Source organism: Oncorhynchus mykiss, chromosome 12 (assembly GCF_013265735.2).
Source record: "Oncorhynchus mykiss isolate Arlee chromosome 12, USDA_OmykA_1.1, whole genome shotgun sequence".
In the NCBI taxonomy this organism is placed as follows: domain Eukaryota; kingdom Metazoa; phylum Chordata; class Actinopteri; order Salmoniformes; family Salmonidae; genus Oncorhynchus; species Oncorhynchus mykiss.
In genome coordinates, this window is record NC_048576.1 from 98,064,576 (window position 1) to 98,090,373 (window position 25,798).

Below are 25,798 nucleotides of genomic sequence, written 5' to 3' on the forward strand. Positions count from 1 at the left end.
TGCTAATACTGACTCATATCACACAATCAATAGTCTATTTTATAGTACATCGGAATTTGAGGATTCCCACATTAAATACAGCAGGTATGGAATGAACCTAGCCTAGAGAACTAGGCTATAGGTTACACCGCGTACTTTTAGCGATAGTCTATAATCTAGCCTGGTTGTGGCTCACTGCAACGTCATCTGAGGACAGGACAAAGGTCGTCACTAGTTAACACAACCATAGAGTCATACCACAACCCGCCTATTTCTACAATGTATCTTCTTAAAATCTGATGTATAACCCTAACATTAACCACACAGCTAACGTTATGCCTAACCTAACCTCAAATTAAGACCAAAAATGGCTGTGGTAACTAGTGACGACCCAAGAATGGTGCCTCTAACCTATAATACTGGGGCGGGGCCTATGATGACCCACTACCAACATTCACACAGGAAGGAACATCTATCCACGTGCATTGTTGGAGAACTACCCCCTCACCCCTGGCTATTTCATATCAATTTCTGGCAGCAAAACACCGGTTAGATAAGTATGTTATTGCGATATTAAATGTTGTATAAGTGAGTATTGTTTTGGCTCAGAACTGGAATAAACCTGTTCCACCCAGACAGGGAGTCTCTGTCCGCATGTGCGCTCCTGGAAAGGCTGTTTCATCAGTCGGCTCCCCAAAGAGCGCGCTCTCGACAAAAACTCGAGAGTAGGCTACGTCACTGGAGTGAAGGAGCAACCAAAACAGGCATAGGTTTACCAGTTAAAATACATATAACCGCTATTTATTAATTTGCCTAAAATGTAAAGGGAATGTATTCGTGTTACTCTGTTTTTTAAAAATTCATACAATAATAAGAGAGAGATGGATATAATTTATTTGTCTTCAATTTAAGGGGCTTTATTGACATTGGAAACATATGTTTACATTGCCAAAGCAAGTGAAATATATAATAGTATTATAATATACATCCAGCAGGCTACTTTTCTCCACGTAGGCGTAGGCCTACAGACTACTTCACAGATCTAATGGTAATTGAAGTGTGACAACGCTCAGTATCGTGGAAGCGTAACGCAGGGATGCGCGCTCTTGAGAAAAAGGCTACAGCAGTATTTGCGCGCCCCCGCTTGAAGACCGGCTCGAGCCGGTGGGCTATAAAGAGCCGACGGAACAGTAAGGAAATAAGGAAACGGTTGATTTACTTTAACAGAAGACACAGATGTGTTTTAGGCATTCAAGAAAGAGAGGACAGATACAGTAACCAGGGTAACATAATAAGCTATGATTCTCCTTGTGGATCGGACAAGACATTTTTTTTTACATCATGCTTAAAACGAGGTTGCTTTAGTCCAGAACATCGATTCGTCTGATCGGAAGCGGAAGAGACAGAGCTGGTCGACTACCGTTATAGGGAGAACATAGAAATAACATACCGATAAACTAGCTGCTCATTTGACCATTAAAACCTGTTCGTTATATTCGACAGTCGACTATTCTGTGTCGATCACTTTTCCGACTAGACTGATCGTCGCTCTGTTGGTAAGTATGTTATATTTCAACAGTGAACTCACTCACCCACCCTATGTGAACAACTCACTCAGCTGCCAAGCGAGCTGTGATGCTCACTGCTTAGTGGAGCTCCGAGGCCAGGGCGTTGCTTAGGGATGCCTTACCAGTAGTAGCCTAAGGGGTTTCAAACTGGGGTCCGCGACCCCCTACGGGTCCGCGGAGGTACTGCAGGGCTTCCGCTATGTTTTTAAAAATATATATATTTTGGGAGATTTTGGTAGGTGTTAAATAATTACTTTATGAATATCGCTAGCTGCAACAGAATACCACAGTGGATACCATTTGTATGTCTTTGCGTCTAGTATGAAGGGAGTTAGAGGTGGTTTTATGAGCCAATGCTAACTGAGACAACGCTAACTAGCTTTAGCACAATGACTGGAAGACTTCAGGAACATTTAGCGTGCTAGCTGTTACTGTTCATCTGACTCTGGGGAGGTAGTTAAAGGGCTGCATTGTCAAAATCTCGAACTAACCTTTAATATTTTGAGGAAATTACACTAATTGGAGCTAATTACAGGGTTTTTTTCTGTATAGAAAACTCTTAGGTGGGTTGGTCAATTTCGGGATGAAAAAAAAAGTTTGTGTCAAACTTAAAACGACTTAAACCAGATAGAAAACATGCAGAAAAGATATTGACCTATACATATGTTTATATATATATATATTATAAATAAATAAATAATATACTATCTTTGAGAACTAACAATCGAATAAAAGCTAGAGAGTCAGGGAGAATCAAACATCCCATAAACTGGGCAGTCAGGTCACATGCCCATTGGCATTTGCCATGGCAACATGCATAGAATTGCAGAAAATGATCTTTAAAACTACAACATTTTCTCTACGCCGACCGAGACACCTTTCTACCCAATAGACTATGTTCGAGTTAACTCTTCCTCTTCCAATGAACTGTGGGGGGTTCAAAATAATGAAACTATAGACCAAATTTATTCATTTTAAAATGTTGAGTACTTCTACTTGCCATTATAATTCACCTGATGACAAGATGTGAATCATTTTTTTGTTGCTAACATATGATGGGGGTCCCTGGGTCTGGGAGGGGGTCCCTGGGTCTGGGAGGGGGAGGGGGTCCCTGGGTCTGGGAGGGGGTCCCTGGGTCTGGGAGGGGGAGGGGGTCCCTGGGTCTGGGAGGGGGAGGGGGTCCCTGGGTCTGGGTCACCAGTTTACCTGGGAGGGGGTCCCTGGGTCTGGGTCGCCAGTTTACCTGGGAGGGGGTCCCTGGATCTGGGTCACCAGTTTACCTGGGAGGGGGTCCCTGGGTCTGGGTCACCAGTTTACCTGGGAGGGGGTCCCTGGGTCTGGGTCACCAGTTTACCTGGGAGGGGGTCCCTGGGTCTGGGTCGCCAGTTTACCTGGGAGGGGGTCCCTGGGTCTGGGAGGGGGTCCCTGGGTCTGGGTCGCCAGTTTACCTGGGAGGGGGTCCCTGGGTCTGGGTCACCAGTTTGCCTGGGAGGGGGTCCCTGGGTCTGGGTCACCAGTTTACCTGGGAGGGGGTCCCTGGGTCACCAGTTTACCTGGGAGGGGGTCCCTGGGTCTGGGTCACCAGTTTACCTGGGAGGGGGTCCCTGGGTCGCCAGTTTGCCTGGGAGGGGGTCCCTGGGTCTGGGTCGCCAGTTTGCCTGGGAGGGGGTCCGTGGGTAAGAGAAGTTTGAAAACCCCTGGCCTAGGCTAGTAGAGAAACCATGTAGAAATCTCAAATTCTCTCAGGAGTTAGTTGGGGTCTTGCAGTAACACGTTGGCACAGTGTGTCACCAAAGAGAGTACGGTGTCACACTCAGGACCGAGCTAGATCTCTGCAATGCTGAAAAGACGAGCCGCAGGTCAGATCAGGTCCTGTTGCTGGGGTTGACACCATCCTTCCAGCCAGTAGACTACAGTCTGTCCTGCACTGTACTGTCCTGTTGCTGGGGTTGACACCATCCTTCCAGCCAGTAGACTACAGTCTGCCCTGCACTGCACTATGTGCCCGTAGAGAAGTCCAAGTTCACTGTTCAGAGATGAACGAGAGCGGATACAAAGTTGCTATAGTGACGGTGTATAACGTTGTTACGTCAACGTTGTTACATCGTATCAAGTGCAGTTGTTTCAGCTCAGTGGGAACGTGGGCCACCACCTGTTAGCAGCCCAAGGAACATGGTAGAGGAGACAGGGGTTTGAATTAGGAAGGGCTTGCCTTCCACACGGACCGGTTTCAGCCATATTGGTATTTATGATCCAGAAACATGTATTTTTCATGCGTGTGGATCCTGTAACTATAGCTACAGATTGGTCTGCTATAGATTACAATAGTGGATTTTCCTCCTAATCTAAATACATGTTATTATCATGCAGTTGAGATAACAGGGGAGATCACACATAAACAGAGTTTCTCAGCTCTGTGATACACACACACACACACACACACACGCACACGATAATAACATATAAAACAGTCAGTCTATGAACCAGCCCCATATGAAACAGTCAGTCTATGAACCAGCCCCATATAAAACAGTCAGTCTATGAACCAGCCCCATATAAAACAGTCAGTCTATGAACCAGCCCCATATAAAACAGTCAGTCTATGAACCAGCCCCATATAAAACAGTCAGTCTATGAACCAGCCCCATATAAAACAGTCAGTCTATGAACCAGCCCCATATAAAACAGTCAGTCTATGAACCAGCCCCATATAAAACAGTCAGTCTATGAACCAGCCCCATATAAAACAGTCAGTCTATGAACCAGCCCCATACAAAACAGTCAGTCTATGAACCAGCCCCATATAAAACAGTCAGTCTATGAACCAGCCCCATATAAAACAGTCAGTCTATGAACCAGCCCCATATAAAACAGTCAGTCTATGAACCAGCCCCATATAAAACAGTCAGTCTATGAACCAGCCCCATATAAAACAGTCAGTCTATGAACCAGCCCCATATAAAACAGTCAGTCTATGAACCAGCCCCATATAAAACAGTCAGTCTATGAACCAGCCCCATATAAAACAGTCAGTCTACGGACCAGCCCCATATAAAACAGTCAGTCTATGAACCAGCCCCATACAAAACAGTCAGTCTATGAACCAGCCCCATATAAAACAGTCAGTCTATGAACCAGCCCCATATAAAACAGTCAGTCTATGAACCAGCCCCATATAAAACAGTCAGTCTATGAACCAGCCCCATATAAAACAGTCAGTCTATGAACCAGCCCCATATAAAACAGTCAGTCTATGAACCAGCCCCATATAAAACAGTCTATATTTTGGATAGAGCTATAGTAGTATTAAGACACCAGCTGGATCAGCTGGTAGATTATATAATCTTTGTTTTGTTTTCAGTTCAGAATCAGATGGAACAAGAGAAGACCAGAACAGAGAGAGATAAACATTTATAGAGAGAACGAGAGTGGGGATGGTGGGGGTGAAACTTAAGGCTCATATCTGAACTCTGATTCAAACTTAAGCAAACAAAAGATGTTATGAGAACGCCCTTAAGTCTCACCAGCCCACTATATGCTCTCGTGTGTCTTTCCTCTGGCTGTGTTCCTTTATATGTGCCAGGTCTGGAGGCTATGGTTATTGTGTGTGTGTGTATGTGTGTGTGTGTGTGTGTGTGTGTGTGTGGTGTGTGTGTGTGTGTGTGTGTGTGTGTGTGTGTGTGTGTGTATGCCTGCATGCCAGTATCTCTGTCTCTTTCCCTCTAAGTGGATACATACACCGAGTGTACAAAACATTAAGAACACCTTCCTAATATTGAGTTTAACCAGGTCTCCTCCCCTTCATCTTTAACCAGGTCTCCTCCCCTTCATCTACACTGATTGAAGTGGATTTAACAAGTGACATCAATAAGGGATCATATCTTTCACCTGGTCAGTGTGTCATGGACAGACAGGTGTTCTTAATGTTTTGTACACTCAGTATACATACAGCACACACACACTATTTTCTACATTGTAGAATAACAGTGAAGACATCAAATCTATGAAAGAACACATATGGAATCATGTGGTAACCAAAACAGTGTTAAGCACATCATAATAGATTTTAGATTCTTCTTTTCAGCAATTGGACCATGAAGGCCTGATTCACACAGTCTCCTCTGAACACTTGATGTTTTCTGAGGTGCAGTTAATTGCCGAATTCTGAGGCTGGTAACTCTAATGAACTTATCCTCTGCAGCAGAGGTAACTCTGGGTCTTCCTTTCCTGTGGCGGTCCTCAACGAAAGCCAGTTTCATCACAGCACTCGACTACACTTGGAAAAACTTTAAAACTTTAAAAGTTGACTCTCTGTCCCTCTCTCCCAGGTGCTCAGACCCAGCCATGCGGGGGTTAAAGTCAGCGGTGCGGGGGTCCGGGGGGTGCGGGGGTCCATGTGTGTACGAGGCGGTGCCAGACGGGGGCTGGGGCTGGGCGGTGGCCGTGGCCTTCTTCTTCGTTGAGGTGTTTACCTACGGGACCATCAAGTCTCTGGGGGTGTTCCTCGAGGACCTCATGACAGAGTTTGGGGAGAGCAACAGCAGAGTATCCTGGGTCATCGCAATCTGTGTCTTCATCCTCACATTCACAGGTGGGTCAGAGAGCCTCTTAGTCATCATAATCACAGGTGAGTCAGAGAGCCTCTTAGTCGTCATAATCACAGGTGGGTCAGAGAGCCTCTTAGTCATCATAATCACAGGTGGGTCAGAGAGCCTCTTAGTCATCATAATCACAGGTGGGTCAGAGAGCCTCTTAGTCGTCATAATCACAGGTGGGTCAGAGAGCCTCTTAGTCGTCATAATCACAGGTGGGTCAGAGAGCCTCTTAGTCATCATAATCACAGGTGGGTCAGACAGAGCCTCTTAGTCGTCATAATCACAGGTGGGTCAGAGAGCCTCTTAGTCGTCATAATCACAGGTGAGTCAGAGAGTCTCTTAGTCGTCATAATCACAGGTGGGTCAGAGAGCCTCTTAGTCGTCATAATCACAGGTGGGTCAGAGAGCCTCTTAGTCATCATAATCACAGGTGGGTCAGAGAGCCTCTTAGTCGTCATTATCACAGGTGGGTCAGAGAGCCTCTTAGTCGTCATAATCACAGGTGGGTCAGAGAGCCTCTTAGTCGTCATAATCACAGGTGGGTCAGAGAGCCTCTTAGTCGTCATAATCACAGGTGGGTCAGAGAGCCTCTTAGTCATCAATCACAGGTGGGTCAGAGAGCCTCTTAGTCGTCATAATCACAGGTGGGTCAGAGAGCCTCTTAGTCGTCATAATCACAGGTGGGTCAGAGAGCCTCTTAGTCATCATAATCACAGGTGGGTCTGAGAGCCTCATAATCACAGGTGGGTCAGAGAGCCTCATAATCACAGGTGGTTCAGACAGAGCCTCTTAGTCGTCATAATCACAGGTGGGTCAGAGAGCCTCTTAGTCATCATAATCACAGGTGGGTCAGAGAGCCTCTTAGTCGTCATAATCACAGGTGGGTCAGAGAGCCTCTTAGTCGTCATAATCACAGGTGGGTCTGAGAGCCTCATAATCACAGGTGGGTCAGAGAGCCTCATAATCACAGGTGGTTCAGAGAGCCTCATAATCACAGGTGGTTCAGAGAGCCTCTTAGTCGTCATAATCACAGGTGGGTCAGAGAGCCTCTTAATCATCATAATCACAGGTGGGTCAGAGAGCCTCTTAGTCGTCATAATCACAGGTGGGTCAGACAGATCATCTTAATCATCCTCAGCTTCACAGGTGGTTCAGAGAGCCTCTTAGTCATCATAATCACAGGTGGTTCAGAGAGCCTCTTAGTCATCATAATCACAGGTGGGTCAGACAGATCATCTTAATCATCCTCAGCTTCACAGGTGGTTCAGAGAGCCTCTTAGTCATCATAATCACAGGTGGGTCAGACAGAGCATCTTAGTCATCCTCAGCTTCACAGGTGGTTCAGAGAGCCTCTTAGTCATCATAATCACAGGTGGTCAGAGAGCCTCTTAGTCGTCATAATCACAGGTGGGTCAGACAGAGCATCTTAATCATCCTCAGCTTCACAGGTGGTCCAGGGAGAGCCTCTTAAAACCTCGTAAGAATCTCTTAAAGTGCCAATCCCTTTAGTGGGATCGATTTGACAACATCCGGTGAAATTGCAGAGCGCCAAATACAAACTCCAGAAATATCAATATTCAACATTCACGAAAATATAAGTGTAATACATCAAAATAAAGCTTAACTTCTTGTTAATCCATCCGCTGTGTCAGATTTCAAAAAGGCTTTACGGTGAAAGCAAACCATGGGATTACCTGAGGACAGCGCCCCCGCATACAAACTAAACTAAACTAAACTAAATTATTTTTCAACCAGGCAGGTGCGACACAAAAGTAAGAAATAATGAGTACCTTACCTTTGAAAATCTTCTTTTTGCAATCCCCACAGTGACACAATGAATGGTCGTTTTGTTCGATAAATTCCTTCTTTATATCCCCAAAATGTCAATTTATTTGGCGCGTTTGATTCAGAAATACACCGGTTTCATCTCGCCCAACATGACTACAAAGTATCTAATTAGTTACCTGTAACCTCAGTCCAAACATTTCAAGCAACATTCCTAATCCAACCTCAGGTATCCTAAAATGTAAATAATCGATAAAATTTAAGACGGGATAATCTGTTTCCAATACCGAAGGAAAATAAGACGGGAGCGCAACAAAATAGTAGGGGGACCTTCAGAGTGACACATGGAATGAATAACACTACTTCTTCATTTCTCAAAAGAAAAACATTGACCAATTTCTAAAGACTGGTGACATCTAGTGGAAGCCATAGGAACTGCAAGCAGGTTTCCCATAGAAAACCATTGGAAAATCCTATGACCTCAAAAAAATATTCCCTGGATGGTTTGTCCTCAGGGTTTCGCCTGCCAAATCAGTTATGTTATACTCACAGACATCATTTTAACAGTTTTAGAAACTTTAGTCTGTTTTCTATCCAAATCTACCAATTACATGCATATCCTAGTGGGCCTGAGTAACAGGCAGTTTACTTTGGGCACGCTTTTCATCCGGACATCAAAATACTGCCCCCTAGCCTTAGGAAGTTTTAATCATCACCTTCACAGGTCTAAGATCAGAGTAGCAGTGCTGATCTAGGAATAGTTTTGCCTTTTAGATCATAATGTATCAGATTTTTATGGACAGGGGTCCTGATCCTAGATCAGCACTCGTATAAGAGGCTTTATGGGCCAGTAAATCTGTGTGAACAGTATTTAGACACAGAATCTGTCCTACTCACTGAACTGTGTCAATCAACGACTTCATTAAATAGTGTAAAAGGTAAATTAAAAACATGTCTATAGTAAAACTAACAGTCCTCTCTCCTCCTCTCTCATCCTTCCCCCTCTCTCCCTCTCTCCCTCTCTCTCCTCTTCTCCCTCTCTCTCCTCTTCCCCCTCTCTCTCCTCTCTCCTCTTCCCCCTCTCTCTCCTCGCTCTCCTCTTCTCCCTCTCTCTCCTCGCTCTCCTCTTCTCCCTCTCTCTCCTCTTCCCCCTCTCTCTCCTCTCTCCTCTTCCCCCTCTCCCCTTCCCCCTCTCTCCTCTTGCCCCTCTCTCCTCTCTCTCCCCCTCTCTCCTCTTCCCCCTCTCTCTCCTCTCCCTCCCTCTCCCTCCTCTTCCCCATCTCTCTCCCCTTCCCCCCTCTCTCCTCTTCCCTCTCTCTCCTCTCCCTCCTCTTCCCCATCTCTCTCCCCTTCCCCCCCTCTCTCCTCTTCCCCCTCTCTCTCCTCTCCCTCCCTCTCCCTCCTCTTCCCCTCTCTCTCCTCTTCCCCCTCTCTCCTCTTCCCCCTCTCCCCTCTCCCCTCTTCCCCCCCCTCTCTCCCCTCTTCCCCCTCTCTCTCCTCTCCCCCCCCTTCCCCCTCTCTCTCCTCTTCCCCCCCCCTCTCTCTCCCTCTCTACTCTTCCCCCCCTCTCTCCTCTTCCCCCCCTCTCTTTTCTTCCCCCCTTCTCTTTCCCCCCCCCCACTCTCTCTCTCCCCCTCCAGCCCCTCTGTCCTCGGTGCTCAGTAACCGGTTTGGGTACCGTCCCGTAGTGATGTTGGGGGGTTTTCTGGTCAGTCTGGGTACCATCAGCTCTGCTTTCGTCTCCTCCATCAACGAGATGTACGTCACTATCGGCATCGTCTCAGGTAACGATCTAACTACTTTATACACACACACACACACACACACACACACACACACACACACAAAGATCTGAAAAGATCTGAATGAAACAAGGGACTCCTAGCAGTGCATGAGGCTGACTGATCGATGTCTGTCTCTTCCAGACCCGGCCTGTGTTTGTGGGGTAAAAACTCCCCACTGTCAAAGCTGTATTCAGTTCAGATCGAAAGATACGAATGAAACGTGTCATTGAGGCCTAAACTCCCCCCATCTTGAGTCTGTAGGACAGATTTACACAACAGAAAAATAACAATTCCCCAAAATTGTCCAAAATAAACCAATATTTCCTTTCAGATCTGATCCAAATAACTTTTCTTTTACAGAACGAAGCACTGCTAGCTGTCCCACTAAATAACTCTTCACCTTCCTTTAAAACAGACAGCAGCTTAACTTAACAACCTCTGTCTTCTCTCTTCTTGTCTTTGTTCTTTAACTACGTCCTCTTTCAGCAGTCACCACCACGACAAGCCCGAGGTGACCTATCGACCCTGACCTCTTGACATCAGGGTGACCTGTCAACCCTGACCTCTGACCTCTGACCCCTGACCTTGCCGCAGTGCCCGTGGCTGTCACACCCCTCTGTGTGTCCCTCTGCTGGACCAATGATGTGTGTATATATATATCTGAGACATGGGACTGAAACGTGAAACCGTCAGCAGCATTTTACACAGTGACTGTATTCACGTTGTAAACGTTATGTGACATGATCTTGATGACAAAAGGTACTTCCTGTCCTACTTCCTGTAATCCGTGTTTTCATGTGGTTTGGTTTCATGTTGCTTCATGTGATTTTCCAGATTGCGTGTATATACAATAACAGGTGTTTGTGGTTTTGTAATGTGTCCAGGTCTGGGGTACTGCCTGACCTTCCTGCCCACCATCACCATCCTGTCCCAGTACTTCAGCAGGAGGAGGTCCCTGGTCACCGCTCTGGCCTCCTCAGGGGAGTCCTTTGCCATGTTTGTCTTCGCACCAGGTACATTACGGTTTCATGTGTGTCCCAAATTGCACCCTATTCCCTATATAGTGCACTACTTTGGTCCAGGGCCCAATGATACCCTATTCCCTACATAGTGCACTACTTTGGTCCAGGGCCCAATGATACCCTATTCCCTACATAGTGCACTACTTTGGTCCAGGGTCCAATGATACCCTATTCCCTACATAGTTCACTACATTTGACCAGGGCCCATAGGGTGTAGGGTGCTATATAGGGAATAGGGTGGCATTTCATACACAGACTAATGAATCTCAAAAGGCAGATATAGTGACTGATACTGTTCTATAAATAATACCTGAAACATTGTGGAGGAAGGTAAAGAAACAGGACTTTTAAATGTTTCTAACAGTCATTCATCTCCTCTCCTCCTCTGCAGCCTTCATGGCCTTGAAGGAGATCATCGGCTGGCGCCACTGCCTCATTGTCATCGGTCTCATGCAGGCCTCCGTGATTGGCTGCGGCGCTCTGCTTCGACCAATCATCATCCGACCTGACCAGGAAGTGTCAGGGGAGGTGTCCAATAAGGAGAAGCTGTCCGTTAAGCTGCAGACGGTCTACGAGCTGGAGAATGAGGACACCGAGACCAACGTTAGCTCGGGGGAGTCTGAGGACTCGGGGGATTCTGGGGTCACCTCTCTGTCCGCCTCCAGTGCTGACCTCCGGGCCTCCACAGCCGCACAGGACCCCTCAGAGACCCGGGCCCTCATGGAGGACCAGGGGGAGAAGAACCAGGGGGAGAAGAACCAGGGGGGACAGGCAGGCCTTGGAACCCCACTGAATCAGCTGGAGGCTGGGGAGAAAGAGCAGGGTGAGGTGGGTCCCCTTGTCCAACCCTCCAGACCTAAACTTCTAGACTTTTCTGTGTTGAAAGATGGAGCGTTCATCTGCTACTCTCTGTTCGGTCTCTTCGCCACGCTGGGGTTCTTCGCCCCGTCGCTCTACATCATAGAGCTCAGTAAGAGCCGCGGCGTCCACCCAGAGAAGGCGGCCTACATGCTCTCTGTAATGGCGGTGTCCGAGGTCTGCGGGCGCCTGTCCATCGGGGTCATTTTAAACAAGGTGCGGATGCGTAAGACCCAGGTGCTTCTGGGATGTGTAGTTCTGCTGTGTCTGGTGCTGCTTGCCTTCACCCAGGTGACTGAGTTCTGGGGCCTGGCAGCCTGCTGCTGCCTCTATGGCTTCCTGATGGGCACCGTGGGCTCTACACACATCCCCATGCTGGCGGAGGACGACGTGGTGGGCATAGACAGGATGCCCTCGTCCGTGGGGGTCTATGTGTGTATCCAGAGCTTTGCTGGGTTGGCAGGACCACCACTGGGGGGTAAGAGACTCTAGTTAACTCTGTCTGGATCTTAGTCTTCTCTCTCTCTCTCTCTCTCCGTTACTCCCTCTCTCCCTTTCTTCTTCTCTCCCTCTCTCTGTTACTCCCTCTCTCCGTTACTCCCTCTCTCCCTTTCTTCTTCTCTCCCTCTCTCTGTTACTCCCTCTCTCCCTCTCTCTGTTACTCCCTCTCTCTGTTACTCCCTCTCTCCCTTTCTTCTTCTCTCCCTCTCTCTGTTACTCCCTCTCTCCGTTACTCCCTCTCTCCCTTTCTTCTTCTCTCCCTCTCTCTGTTACTCCCTCTCTCCCTCTCTCTGTTACTCCCTCTCTCTGTTACTCCCTCTCTCCCTCTCTCCGTTACTCCCTCTCTCTGTTACTCCCTCTCTCCCTCTCTCTGTTACTCCCTCTCTCTGTTACTCCCTCTCTCCCTCTCTCTGTTACTCCCTCTCTCCCTCTCTCTGTTACTCCCTCTCTCTGTTACTCCCTCTCTCCCTCTCTCCGTTACTCCCTCTCTCTGTTACTCCCTCTCTCCCTCTCTCTGTTACTCCCTCTCTCTGTTACTCCCTCTCTCCCTCTCTCCGTTACTCCCTCTCTCTGTTACTCCCTCTCTCTCCCTCTCTGTTACTCCCTCTCTCTGTTACTCCCTCTCTCCCTCTCTCCGTTACTCCCTCTCTCCCTCTCTCTGTTACTCCCTCTCTCCCTCTCTCTGTTACTCCCTCTCTCTGTTACTCCCTCTCTCCCTTTCTTCTTCTCTCCCTCTCTCCGTTACTCCCTCTCTCCCTTTCTTCTTCTCTCCCTCTCTCTGTTACTCCCTCTCTCCCTTTCTTCTTCTCTCCCTCTCTCTGTTACTCCCTCTCTCTGTTACTCCCTCTCTCTGTTACTCCCTCTCTCCCTTTCTTCTTCTCTCCCTCTCTCTGTTACTCCCTCTCTCCCTTTCTTCTTCTCTCCCTCTCTCTGTTACTCCCTCTCTCCCTTTCTTCTTCTCTCCCTCCTCTCTGTTACTCCCTCTCTCCCTTTCTTCTTCTCTCCCTCTCTCTGTTACTCCCTCTCTCTGTTACTCCCTCTCTCTGTTACTCCCTCTCTCTGTTACTCCCTCTCTCTGTTACTCCCTCTCTCCGTTACTCCCTCTCTCCCTCTCTCTGTTACTCCCTCTCTCTGTTACTCCCTCTCTCCCTTTCTTCTTCTCTCCTCTCTCCGTTACTTCCCTCTCTCCCTCTCTCTGTTACTCCCTCTCTCCCTCTCTCTGTTACTCCCTCTCTCCGTTACTCCCTCTCTCCCTTTCTTCTTCTCTCCCTCTCTCCGTTACTCCCTCTCTCCCTCTCTCTGTTACTCCCTCTCTCCCTTTCTTCTTCTCTCTCTTCTCTCTGTTACTCCCTCTCTCCCTTTCTTCTTCTCTCCCTCTCTCTGTTACTCCCTCTCTCCCTTTCTTCTTCTCTCCTCTCTCTCCGTTACTCCTCTCTCCCTTTCTTCTTCTCTCCCTCTCTCTCCGTTACTCCCTCTCGTCCCTTTCTTCTTCTCTCCCTCTCTCTCTGTTACTCCCTCTCTCCTTTCCTTCTTCTCTCTCTCTCTCTCTGTTACTCCCTCTCTCCATTTCTTCTTCTCTCCCTCTCTCCGTTACTCCCTCTCTCCCTCTCATCTGTTACTCCTCTCTCCCTCTCTCTGTTACTCCCTCTCTCTGTTACTCCCTCTCTCCATTTCTTCTTCTCTCCCTCTCTCTGTTACTCCCTCTCTCCCTCTCTCTGTTACTCCCTCTCTCCATTTCTTCTTCTCTCCCTCTCTCCGTTACTCCCTCTCTCCCTCTCTCTGTTACTCCCTCTCTCCCTCTCTCTGTTACTCCCTCTCTCTGTTACTCCTCTCTCTCCATTTCTTCTTCTCTCCCTCTCTCCGTTACTCCCTCTCTCCCTCTCTCTGTTACTCCCTCTCTCTGTTACTCCCTCTCTCCATTTCTTCTTCCTCTCCCTCTCTCCGTTACTCCCTCTCTCCCTCTCTCTGTTACTCCCTCTCTCTGTTACTCCCTCTCTCCCTTTCTTCTTCTCTCCCTCTCTCTCCGTTACTCCCTCTCTCCCTTTCTTCTTCTCATCCCTCTCTCTCTGTTACTCCCTCTCTCCCTTTCTTCTTCTCTCTCTCTCTCTCTGTTACTCCTCTCTCCATTTCTTCTTCTCTCCCTCTCTCCGTTACTCCCTCTCTCCCTCTCTCTGTTACTCCCTCTCTCTGTTACTCCTCTCCTCTCTGTCTTTTACTCCCTCTCTCCATTTCTTCTTCTCTCCCCTCTCTCTGTTACTCCCTCTCTCCCTCTCTCTGTTACTCCTCTCTCCATTTCTTCTTCTCTCCCTCTCTCCGTTACTCCCTCTCTCCCTCTCTCTGTTACTCCCTCTCTCCCTCTCTCTGTTACTCCCTCTCTCTGTTACTCTCTCCCTCTCTCCATTTCTTCTTCTCTCTCCCTCTCTCCGTTACTCCCTCTCTCCCTCTCTCTGTTACTCCCTCTCTCTGTTACTCCCTCTCTCCATTTCTTCTTCTCTCCCTCTCTCCGTTACTCCCTCTCTCCCTCTCTCTGTTACTCCCTCTCTCTGTTACTCCCTCTCTCCATTTCTTCTTCTCTCCTCTCTCTCTCCGTTACTCCCTCTCTCCCTCTCTCTGTTACTCCCTCTCTCTGTTACTCTCCTCTCTCTCTCCGTTACTCCCTCTCTCCATTTCTTCTTCTCTCCCTCTCTCTGTTACTCCCCTCTCTCCGTTACTCCCTCTCTCCGTTACTCCCTCTCTCCCTCTCTCTGTTACTCCCTCTCTCTGTTACTCCCTCTCTCCCTTTCTTCTTCTCTCCCTCTCTCTCTCTCTCTGTTACTCCCTCTCTCCATTTCTTCTTCTCTCCCTCTCTCCGTTACTCCCTCTCTCCCTCTCTCTGTTACTCCCTCTCTCCCTCTCTCTGTTACTCCCTCTCTCTGTTACTCCCTCTCTCCATTTCTTCTTCTCTCCCTCTCTCCGTTACTCCCTCTCTCCCTCTCTCTGTTACTCCCTCTCTCTGTTACTCCCTCTCTCTCCGTTACTCCCTCTCTCCATTTCTTCTTCTCTCCCTCTCTCTGTTACTCCCTCTCTCCGTTACTCCCTCTCTCCATCTCTCCCTCTCTCCCTCTCTCCGTTACTCCTCCTCTCTCCCTCTCTCTCTCTCTGTTACTCCCTCTCTCTGTTACTCCCTCTCTCTCCGTTACTCCCTCTCTCCCTTTCTTCTTCTCTCCCTCTCTCTCTGTTACTCCCTCTCTCCCTTTCTTCTTCTCTCTCTCTCTCTCCGTTACTCCCTCTCTCCCTTTCTTCTTCTCTCCCTCTCTCTCTGTTACTCCCCTCTCTCCCTTTCTTCTTCTCTCTCTCTCTCTCTCCGTTACTCCCTCTCTCTCCCTTTCTTCTTCTCTCCCTCTCTCCGTTACTCCCTCTCTCTCTCTCTCTGTTACTCCCTCTCTCTCTCTCTGTTACTCCCTCTCTCTCCGTTACTCCTCTCTCCCTTTCTTCTTCTCTCCCTCTCTCTCTGTTACTCCCTCTCTCCCTTTCTTCTTCTCTCTCTCTCTCTCCGTTACTCCCTCTCTCCTTTCTTCTTCTCTCCCTCTCTCTGTTACTCCCTCTCTCTGTTACTCCCTCTCTCCGTTACTCCCTCTCTCCCTTTCTTCTTCTCTCCCTCTCTCTGTTACTCCCTCTCTCTGTTACTCCCTCTCTCCCTTTCTTCTTCTCTCCCTCTCTCTGTTACTCCCTCTCTCTGTTACTCCCTCTCTCCCTTTCTTCTTCTCTCCTCTCTCTGTTACTCCCCTCTCTCCCTTTCTTCTTCTCTCCCTCTCTCCCTCTCTCTGTTACTCCCTCTCTCCATTTCTTCTTCTCTCCCTCTCTCCGTTACTCCCTCTCTCCCTCTCTCTGTTACTCCCTCTCTTCGCTACTCCCTCTCTCTCCTTTCTTCTTCTCTCCCTCTCTCTGTTACTCCCTCTCTCCCTTTCTTCTTCTCTCCCTCTCTCCCTCTCTCTGTTACTCCCTCTCTCCATTTCTTCTTCTCTCCCTCTCTCCGTTACTCCCTCTCTCCCTCTCTCTGTTACTCCCTCTCTCTCCGTTACTCCCTCTCTCCATTTCTTCTTCTCTCCCTCTCTCCGTTACTCCCTCTCTCCCTCTCTCTGTTACTCTCCTCTCTCTGTTACTCCCTCTCTCTCCGTTACTCCCTCTCTCCCTCTCTCTGTTACTCCCTCTCTCTGTTACTCCCTCTCTCCCTTTCTTCTTCTCTCCCTCTCTCCCTCTCTCTGTTACTCCCTCCCTCTCTGTTACTCCCTCTCTCCATTTCTTCTTCTCTCCCTCTCTCCGTTACTCCCTCTCTCCCTCTCTCTGTTACTCCCTCTCTCTGTTACTCCTCTCTCCCTTCTTCTCTCCCTCTCTCTGTTACTCCTCTCTCTCTGTTCTCCCCTTCTCTTTCTTCTTCTCTCCCTCTCTCTGTTACTCCCTCTCTCCATTTCTTCTTCTCTCCCTCTCTCCGTTACTCCCTCTCTCCCTCTCTCTGTTACTCCCTCTCTCTGTTACTCCCTCTCTCCCTTTCTTCTTCTCTCCCTCTCTCTGTTACTCCCTCTCTCCCTTTCTTCTTCTCTCCCTCTCTCTGTTACTCCCTCTCTCCCTTCTTCTTCTCTCTCTCTCCTCTCTCCGTTACTCCCTCTCTCCCTTTCTTCTTCTCTCCCTCTCTCTGTTACCCCTCTCTCCATTTCTTCTTCTTCTCTCCCTCTCTCCGTTACTCCCTCTCTCCCTCTCTCTGTTACTCCCTCTCTCTGTTACTCCCTCTCTCTCCTTTCTTCTTCTCTCCTCTCTCTGTTACTCCCTCTCTCCCTTTCTTCTTCTCTCTCCTCTCTCTCTGTTACTCCCTCTCTCCATTTCTTCTTCTCTCTTCTCTCTCTCTCTCTGTTACTCCCCTCTCTCCCTTTCTTCTTCTCTCCCTCTCTCTGTTACTCCTCTCTCCCTTTCTTCTTCTCTCCCTCTCTGTTACTCCTCTCCTCTCTCCCTTTCTTCTTCTCTCCCTCTCTCCTCTCTCTGTTACTCCCTCTCTCTCTCTCTCTCTCTGTTACTCCTCTCTCTGTTACTCCCTCTCTCTCCGTTACTCCCTCTCTCCTTTCTTCTTCTCTCCCTCTCTCTCTGTTACTCCCTCTCTCTCCCTTTCTTCTTCTCTCTCTCTCTCTCCGTTACTCCCTCTCTCTCCTTTCTTCTTCTCTCCCTCTCTCCGTTACTCCCTCTCTCCTCTCTCTGTTACTCTCCTCTCTCTGTTACTCCCTCTCTCTCCGTTACTCCCTCTCTCCCTTTCTTCTTCTCTCCCTCTCTCTCTGTTACTCCCTCTCTCCCTTTCTTCTTCTCTCTCTCTCTCTCCGTTACTCCTCTCTCCCTTTCTTCTTCTCTCCCTCTCTCTGTTACTCCTCTCTCCTCCGTTACTCCCTCTCTCCCTTTCTTCTTCTCTCCCTCTCTCTGTTACTCCCTCTCTCTGTTACTCCCTCTCCCCTTTCTTCTTCTCTCCCTCTCTCTGTTACTCCCTCTCTCTGTTACTCCCTCTCTCCCTTTCTTCTTCTCTCCCTCTCTCTGTTACTCCCTCTCTCCCTTTCTTCTCTCTCCCTCTCTCCCTCTCTCTGTTACTCCCTCTCTCCATTTCTTCTTCTCTCCCTCTCTCCGTTACTCCCTCTCTCCCTCTCTCTGTTACTCCTCTCTCTCCGTTACTCCCTCTCTCCTCTCTCTCTGTTACTCTCCCTCTCTCTGTTACTCTCCTCTCTCCCTTTCTTCTTCTCTCCTCTCTCTCCCTCTCTCTGTTACTCCCTCTCTCTGTTACTCCCTCTCTCCATTTCTTCTTCTCTCCCTCTCTCTGTTACTCCCTCTCTCTCCGTTACTCCCTCTCTCCCTCTCTCTGTTACTCCCTCTCTCTGTTACTCCCTCTCTCTCATTTCTTCTTCTCTCCGTTACTCCCTCTCTCCCTCTCTCTGTTACTCCCTCTCTCTGTTACTACTCCCTCTCTCCCTTTCTTCTTCTCTCCCTCTCTCTGTTACTCCCTCTCTCTCCCTTTCTTCTTCTCTCCTCTCTCTGTTACTCCCTCTCTCCATTTCTTCTTCTCTCTCCCTCTCTCCGTTACTCCCTCTCTCCCTCTCTCTGTTACTCCCTCTCTCTGTTACTCCCTCTCTCCCTTTCTTCTTCTCTCCCTCTCTCTGTTACTCCCTCTCTCCCTTTCTTCTTCTCTCCCTCTCTCTGTTACTCCCTCTCTCCCTTTCTTCTTCTCTCCCTCTCTCCGTTACTCCCTCTCTCCCTTTCTTCTTCTCTCCCTCTCTCTCTCTCTCTGTTACTCCTCTCTCCATTTCTTCTTCTCTCTCTCCCTCTCTCCGTTACTCCCTCTCTCCCTCTCTCTGTTACTCCCTCTCTCTGTTACTCCTCTCTCCCTTTCTTCTTCTCTCCCTCTCTCTGTTACTCCCTCTCTCCCTTTCTTCTTCTCTCCCTCTCTCTGTTACTCCCTCTCTCCATTTCTTCTTCTTCTCTCTCTCCTCTCTCTGTTACTCCCTCTCCCCTTTCTTCTTCTCTCCCTCTCTCTGTTACTCCCTCTCTCCCTTTCTTCTTCTCTCCCTCTCTCTGTTACTCCCTCTCTCCCTTTCTTCTTCTCTCCCTCTCTCCCTCTCTCTGTTACTCCCTCTCTCTCTCTCTCTGTTACTCCCTCTCTCCCTTTCTTCTTCTCTCCCTCTCTCTGTTACTCCCTCTCTCCCTTTCTTCTCTCTCTCTCCTCTCTCCTCTCTCTGTTACTCCCTCTCTCCCTTTCTTCTTCTCTCCCTCTCTCTGTTACTCCCTCTCTCCATTTCTCTTCTTCTCCCTCTCTCTGTTACTCCCTCTCTCCCTTTCTTCTTCTCTCCCTCTCTCTGTTACTCCCTCTCTCCCTTTCTTCTTCTCTCCTCTCTCTGTTACTCCCTCTCTCCTCCTTTTCTTCTCTCTCTCCCTCCTCTCCCTCTCTCTGTTACTCTCTCCCTCTCTCTTACTCCCTCTCTCTCTCTCTCTGTTACTCCCTCTCTCCCTCTCTCTGTTACTCCCTCTCTCTCTCTCTCTGTTACTCCCTCTCTCCCTTTCTTCTTCTCTCCCTCTCTCTGTTACTCCCTCTCTCCCTTTCTTCTTCTCTCCCTCTCTCTGTTACTCCCTCTCTCTGTTACTCCCCTCTCTCCATTTCTTCTTCTCTCCCTCTCTCCGTTACTCCCTCTCTCCCTCTCTCTGTTACTCCCTCTCTCTGTTACTCCCTCTCTCCCTTTCTTCTTCTCTCCCTCTCTCTGTTACTCTCCCTCTCTCTGTTACTCCCCTCTCTCCGTTACTCCCCTCTCTCCCTTTCTTCTTCTCTCCCTCTCTCTGTTACTCCCTCTCTCTGTTACTCCCTCTCTCCGTTACTCCCTCTCTCCCTTTCTTCTTCTCTCCTCTCTCTCTGTTACTCCCTCTCTCCCTCTCTCTGTTACTCCCTCTCTCCGTTACTCCCTCTCTCCCTTTCTTCTTCTCTCTCTCTCCGTTACTCCCTCTCTCCCTCTCTCTGTTACTCCCTCTCTCCCTTTCTCTTCTCTCCCTCTCTCTGTTACTCCCTCTCTCTCTCCCTTTCTTCTTCTCTCCCTCTCTCTGTTACTCCCTCTCTCTGTTACTCCCTCTCTCCGTTACTCCCAATCTCCCTTTCTTCTTCTCTCCCTCTCTCCGTTACTCCCTCTCTCCCTCTCTCTGTTACTCCCTCTCTCCCTCTCTCTGTTACTCCCTCCTCTCTCCGTTACTCCCTCTCTCTCCCTTTCTTCTTCTCTCCCTCTCTCCGTTACTCCCTCTCTCCCTCTCTCCGTTACTCCCTCTCTCTGTTACTCCCCTCTCTCCCTTTTCTTCTTCTCTCCCTCTCTCTGTTACTCCCTCTCTCCATTTCTTCTTCTCTCCCTCTCTCCGTTACTCCCTCTCTCCCTCTCTCTGTTACTCCCTCTCTCTGTTACTCCCTCTCTCCCTTTCTTCTTCTCTCCCTCTCTCTGTTACTCCCTCTCTCTCCCTTTCTTCTTCTCTCCCTCTCTCTGTTACTCCTCTCTCTCCATTTCTTCTTCTCTCCCTCTCTCTGTTACTCCCTCTCTCCCTTTCTTCTTCTCTCCCTCTCTCTGTTACTCCCTCTCTCCCTTTCTTCTTCTCTCCCTCTCTCTGTTACTCCCTCTCTCCCTTTCTTCTTCTCTCCCTCTCTCCCTCTCTCTGTTACTCCCTCTCTCTCTCTCTCTGTTACTCTCCCTCTCTCTGTTACTCCCTCTCTCTCCGTTACTCCCTCTCTCCCTTTCTTCTTCTCTCTCCTCTCTCTCTGTTACTCCCTCTCTCCCTTTCTTCTTCTCTCTCTCTCTCTCTCCGTTACTCCCTCTCTCCCTTTCTTCTTCTCTCCCTCTCTCTCTGTTACTCCCTCTCTCCCTTTCTTCTTCTCTCTCTCTCTCTCCGTTACTCCCTCTCTCTCTCTTTTCTTCTTCTCTCCCTCTCTCCGTTACTCCTCTCTCCTCTCTCTGTTACTCCTCTCTCTCTGTTACTCTCTCCTCTCTCTCCGTTACTCCCTCTCTCCCTTTCTCTTCTCTCCCTTCTCCCTCTCTTCCTCTCTCTCTTACTCCCTCTCTCCCTTTCTTCTCTCTCTCTCTCTCTCCGTTACTCCCTCTCTCCCTTTCTTCTTCTCTCCCTCTCTCTGTTACTCCCTCTCTCCGTTACTCCCTCTCTCCCTTTTCTTTCTTCTTCTCTCCCTCTCTCTGTTACTCTCCTCTCTCTGTTACTCCCTCTCTCCCTCTTCTTCTTCTCTCCCTCTCTCTGTTACTCTCTCCTCTCTCTGTTACTCCCTCTCTCCCTTTCTTCTTCTCTCCCTCTCTCTGTTACTCCCTCTCTCCCTTTCTTCTTCTCTCCCTCTCTCCCTCTCTCTGTTACTCTCCTCTCTCCATTCTCATTTCTTCTTCTCTCCCTCTCTCCGTTACTCCCTCTCTCCCTCTCTCTGTTACTCCTCCTCTCTCTGTTACCCCTCTCTCTCTCGCGTTACTCCCTCTCTCCCTCTCTCTGTTACTCCCTCTCTCTGTTACTCTCCCTCTCTCCCTTTCTTCTTCTCTCCCTCTCTCCCTCTCTCTGTTACTCTCCTCTCCTCTCTTCTGTTACTCCCTCTCTCCATTTCTTCTTCTCTCCCTCTCTCTGTTACTCCCTCTCTCTCCGTTTACTCCCTCCCTCTCTCCTCTCTCTGTTACTCCCTCTCTCTGTTACTCTCCCTCTCTCTCATTTCTTCTTCTCTCCGTTACTCCCTCTCCCCTCTCTCTGTTACTCTACTCCCTCTCTCTGTTACTCCTCTCTCCCTTTCTTCTTCTCTCCTCTCTCTGTTACTCCCTCTCTCCCTTTCTTCTTCTCTCCCTCTCTCTGTTACTCCCTCTCTCCATTTCTTCTTCTCTCCCTCTCTCCGTTACTCCCTCTCTCCCTCTCTCTGTTACTCCCTCTCTCTGTTACTCCTCTCTCCCTTTCTTCTTCTCTCCCTCTCTCTGTTACTCTCCTCTCTCCCTTTCTTCTTCTCTCCTCCCTCTCTCTGTTACTCCCTCTCTCCCTCTCTTCTTCTCTCCCTCTCTCCGTTACTCCTCTCTCCCCTTTCTTCTTCTCTCCCCCTCTCTCTGTTACTCCCTCTCTCCATTTCTTCTTCTCTCCCTCTCTCCGTTACTCCCTCTCTCCCTCTCTCTGTTACTCCCCTCTCTCTGTTACTCCCTCTCTCTCTTCTTCTTCTCTCCCTCTCTCTGTTACTCCCTCTCTCCTTTCTTCTTCTCTCTCCCTCTCTCTGTTACTCCCTCTCTCCATTTCTTCTTCTCTCCCTCTCTCTGTTACTCCCTCTCTCCCTTTCTTCTTCTCTCCCTCTCTCTGTTACTCTCCTCTCTCTCCCTTTCTTCTTCTCTCCCTCTCTCTGTTACTCCCTCTCTCCCTTTCTTCTTCTCTCCCTCTCTCCCTCTCTCTGTTACTCCCTCTCTCTCTCTCTCTGTTACCTCCCTCTCTCTCTCTCTCTGTTACTTCCCTCTCTCTGTTACTCCCTCTCTCTCTCTCTCTGTTACTCCCTCTCTCCCTTCTCTTCTCTCCCTCTCTCTGTTACTCCCTCTCTCCCTTTCTTCTTCTCTCCCTCTCTCTGTTACTCCCTCTCTCTGTTACTCCCTCTCTCCATTTCTTCTTCTCTCCCCTCTCTCCGTTACTCCCTCTCTCCCTCTCTCTGTTACTCCCTCTCTCTGTTACTCCCTCTCTCCCTTTCTTCTTCTCTCTCCTCTCTCTGTTACTCCCTCTCTCTGTTACTCCTCCTCTCTCTCTTTACTCCCTCTCTCCTCTCTCTCCTTTCTTCTCTCTCCTTTCTTCTTCTTCTCCCTCTCTCTCCGTTACTCCCTCTCTCCCTCTCTCCGTTACTCCCTCTCTCCCTTTCTTCTTCTTCTCTCCCTCTCTCTGTTACTCCCTCTCTCTGTTACTCTCCCTCTCTCCGTTACTCCCTCTCTCCCTTTCTTCTTCTCTCCCTCTCTCTGTTACTCCCTCTCTCCCTCTCTCTGTTACTCCCTCTCTCCGTTACTCCCTCTCTCCCTTTCTTCTCTCTCCCTCTCTCCGTTACTCCCTCTCTCCCTCTCTCTGTTACTCCCTCTCTCCCTTTCTTCTTCTCTCCCTCTCTCTGTTACTCCCTCTCTCTCCCTTTCTTCTTCTCTCCTCTCTCTCTGTTACTCCCTCTCTCTGTTACTTCTCCCTCTCTCGTTACTCCCTCTCTCCTTTTTCTTCTTCTCTCCCTCTCTCCGTTACTCCCTCTCTCCCTCTCTCTGTTACTCCCCTCTCTCTGTTACTCCCTCTCTCCCTTTCTTCTTCTCTCCCTCTCTCCGTCGTTACTCCTCTCTCTCTCCCTCTCTCCGTTACTCCCTCTCTCCCTCTCTCTGTTACTCCTCTCTCCCTCTCTCTTCTCTCTGTTACTCCCTCTCTCTCTGTTACTCCCTCTCTCCCTTTCTTCTTCTCTCCTCTCTCTCCGTTACTCCCTCTCTCCCTTTCTTCTTCTCTCCCTCTCTCTGTTACTCCCTCTCTCCCTCTCTCTGTTTACTCCCTCTCTCTCTGTTACTCCCTCTCTCCCTTTCTTCTTCTCTCCCTCTCTCTGTTACTCCCTCTCTCCCTTTCTACTCTCCCTCTCCTCTCTCCCTTTCTTCTTCTCTCCTCTCTCTGTTACTCCCTCTCTCCCTTTCTTCTTCTCTCTCTCTCTCTCTCGTTACTCCCTCTCTCTCCCTTTCTTCTTCTCTCCCTCTCTCCGTTACTCCCTCTCTCCCTTTCTTCTTCTCTCCCTCTCTCTGTTCCCTCTCCTCTCTCCTCTCTCTGTTACTCCCTCTCTCTCTGTTACTCTCCTCTCTCCCTTTCTTCTTCTCTCTCCCTCTCTCTGTTACTCCCTCTCTCCCTTTCTTCTTCTCTCCCTCTCTCTGTTACTCCCTCTCTCCCCCTCTCTCTGTTACTCCTCTCTCCGTTACTCCCTCTCTCCCTTTCTTCTTCTCTCCCTCTCTCTGTTACTCCCTCTCTCCCTTTCTTCTTCTCTCCCTCTCTCTCCCCTCTCTCTGTTACTCCCTCTCTCCCTTTCTCCCTCTCTCCTCCTCTCTCTGTTACTCCCTCTCTCCCTTTCTTCTTCTCTCCCTCTCTCTGTTACTCTCCTCTCTCCCTTTCTTCTCTCTCCCTCTCTCTCCGTTACTCCTTACTCCCTCTCTCCCTTTCTTCTTCTCTTTCCCCTCTCTCCCTTCTCCCTCTCTCCCTCTCTCTGTTACTCCCTCTCTCCCTTTCTTCTTCTCTCCCTCTCTCTGTACTCCCTCTCTCCCTTTCTTCTTCTCTCCCTCTCTCTCCGTTACTCCCTCTCTCCCTTTCTCCCTCTCTCCCTCTCTCTGTTACTCCCTCTCTCCCTTTTCTTCTTCTCTCCCTCTCTCTGTTACTCCCTCTCTCCCTTTCTTCTTCTCCCTCCCCTCTCTCCGTTACTCCCTCTCTCCCTTTCTTCTTCTTCTCTCCCTCTCTCCCTCTCTCTGTTACTCCTCTCTCTCCCTTTCTCCCTCTCTCCTCTCCCTCTCTCTGTTACTCCCTCTCTCCCTTTCTTCTTCTCTCCCTCTCTCTGTTACTCCCTCTCTCCCTTTCTTCTTCTCTCCCTCTCTCTCCGTTACTCCCTCTCTCCCTTTCTTCTTCTCGTCCTCTCTCCGTTACTCCCTCTCTCCGTTTTCTTCTTCTCTCTCCCTCTCTCTGTTACTCTCTCTGTTACTCCCTCTCTCCCTTTCTTCTTCTCTCCCTCTCTCCGTTACTCCCTCTCTCCCTTTCTTCTTCTCTCCCTCTCTCTGTTACTCCCTCTCTCTCCTTTCTTCTTCTCTCTCTCCCTCTCTCTGTTACTCTCCCTCTCTCTGTTACTCCCTCTCTCTCCTTTCCTTCTTCTCTCCCTCTCTCTGTTACTCCCTCTCTCCCTTTCTTCTTCTCTCCCTCTCTCTCCGTTACTTCCTCTCTCCCTTTCTTCTTCTCTCCCTCTCTCTGTTACTCCCTCTCTCCCTCTCTCTGTTACTCCCCTCTCTCCGCTACTCCCTCTCTCCCTTTCTTCTTCTCTCCCTCTCTCTGTTACTCCCTCTCTCCTTTCTTCTTCTCTCCCTCCCCTCTCTCTCTCCCTCTCTGTTACTCCCTCCTCTCCCTCTCTCCGTTACTCCCTCTCTCCCCTCTCTCGTTACTCCCTCTCTCTCTGCTCCGTACTCCCTCACTCCCCTCTCTCCCTTTCTTCTTCTCTCCCTCTCTCCGTTACTCCCTCTCTCCCTTTCTTCTTCTCTCCCTCTCTCCGTTACTCCCTCTCCCTGTTACTTCCTCTCTCCCTTTCTTCTTCTCTCCCTCTCTCTGTTACTCCATCTCTCCGTTACTCCCTCTCTCCATCTCTCCCTCTCTCCGTTACTCCCTCTCTTCATTACTCCCTCTCCATCTATCTCTCTCCCTCTCGTTTGTTACTCTCTCGCTCTCCCTCTCTGTCTTTGCCTCTCTCCATCTCTCCCTCTCTGTCTTTCCCTCTCTCCATCTCTCCCTCTCTCTGTCTTTCCCTCTCTCCATCTCTCCCTCTCTGTCTTTCCCTCTCTCCATATCTCCCTCTCTCTGTCTTCCTCTCTCCATCTCTTCCCTCTCTCCGTCTTTCCCTCTCCGTCTCTCCCTCTCTCCGTCTCCTCCCTACTCTCCGTCTTTCCCTCTCTCCGTCTTTTCCCTCTCTCCATCTCTCCCTCTCTCCGTCTTTCCCTCTCTCCGTCTCTCCCTCTCTCCGTCTTTCCCTCTCTCTCCATCTCTCCTCTCTCCGTCTTTCCCTCTCTCCATCTCTCCTCTCTCCGTCTCTCCCTCTCTTCGTTACTCCCTCTCTGAATATCTTTCTTGTGAATCCTTTCATTGTCTGTCTGTAATCCTCTTTTGAACCCATCTAGAAGGTTTTGATTGCTGCTGCACCAACCTGATGATCTTCAAGGGTCTTGGCAGATCTCTGACGTTGCCTCCTGTGTTTTCTCCCCAGGCCTGTTGGTGGACAAGACCCAGAACTATGGCTCAGCCTTCTACTCCTGTGCTGTGGGAATGGCCTGGGCGCCATCTTCCTCGCCATGGTGGGGCCTGCCAAGTCTGGCCTCTGCCACCGCGGGAAGACGAGAAAACAGGAGGAGGAAGGAGGAGAGGAGGAGGAGGAGAGGAGGAGGAGAAGGTTTCTCAGGACAGTGGATCAACAGATTATCTAG

General features: G+C 49.3%; 1 protein-coding gene across 1 annotated transcript; it reads left to right on the forward strand.

Moving 5' to 3' along the window:
• The first annotated feature begins 1,088 nt into the window (after positions 1–1,088).
• Positions 1,089–25,798, forward strand: LOC110485325 (monocarboxylate transporter 7). The gene is given in 7 exon segments (XM_036939565.1): positions 1,089–1,535; positions 5,876–6,138; positions 9,568–9,711; positions 10,596–10,724; positions 11,125–12,069; positions 25,582–25,638; positions 25,641–25,798. Coding segments are annotated over 6 exon segments (1,680 nt in total). The 5' UTR covers positions 1,089–1,535; positions 5,876–5,891.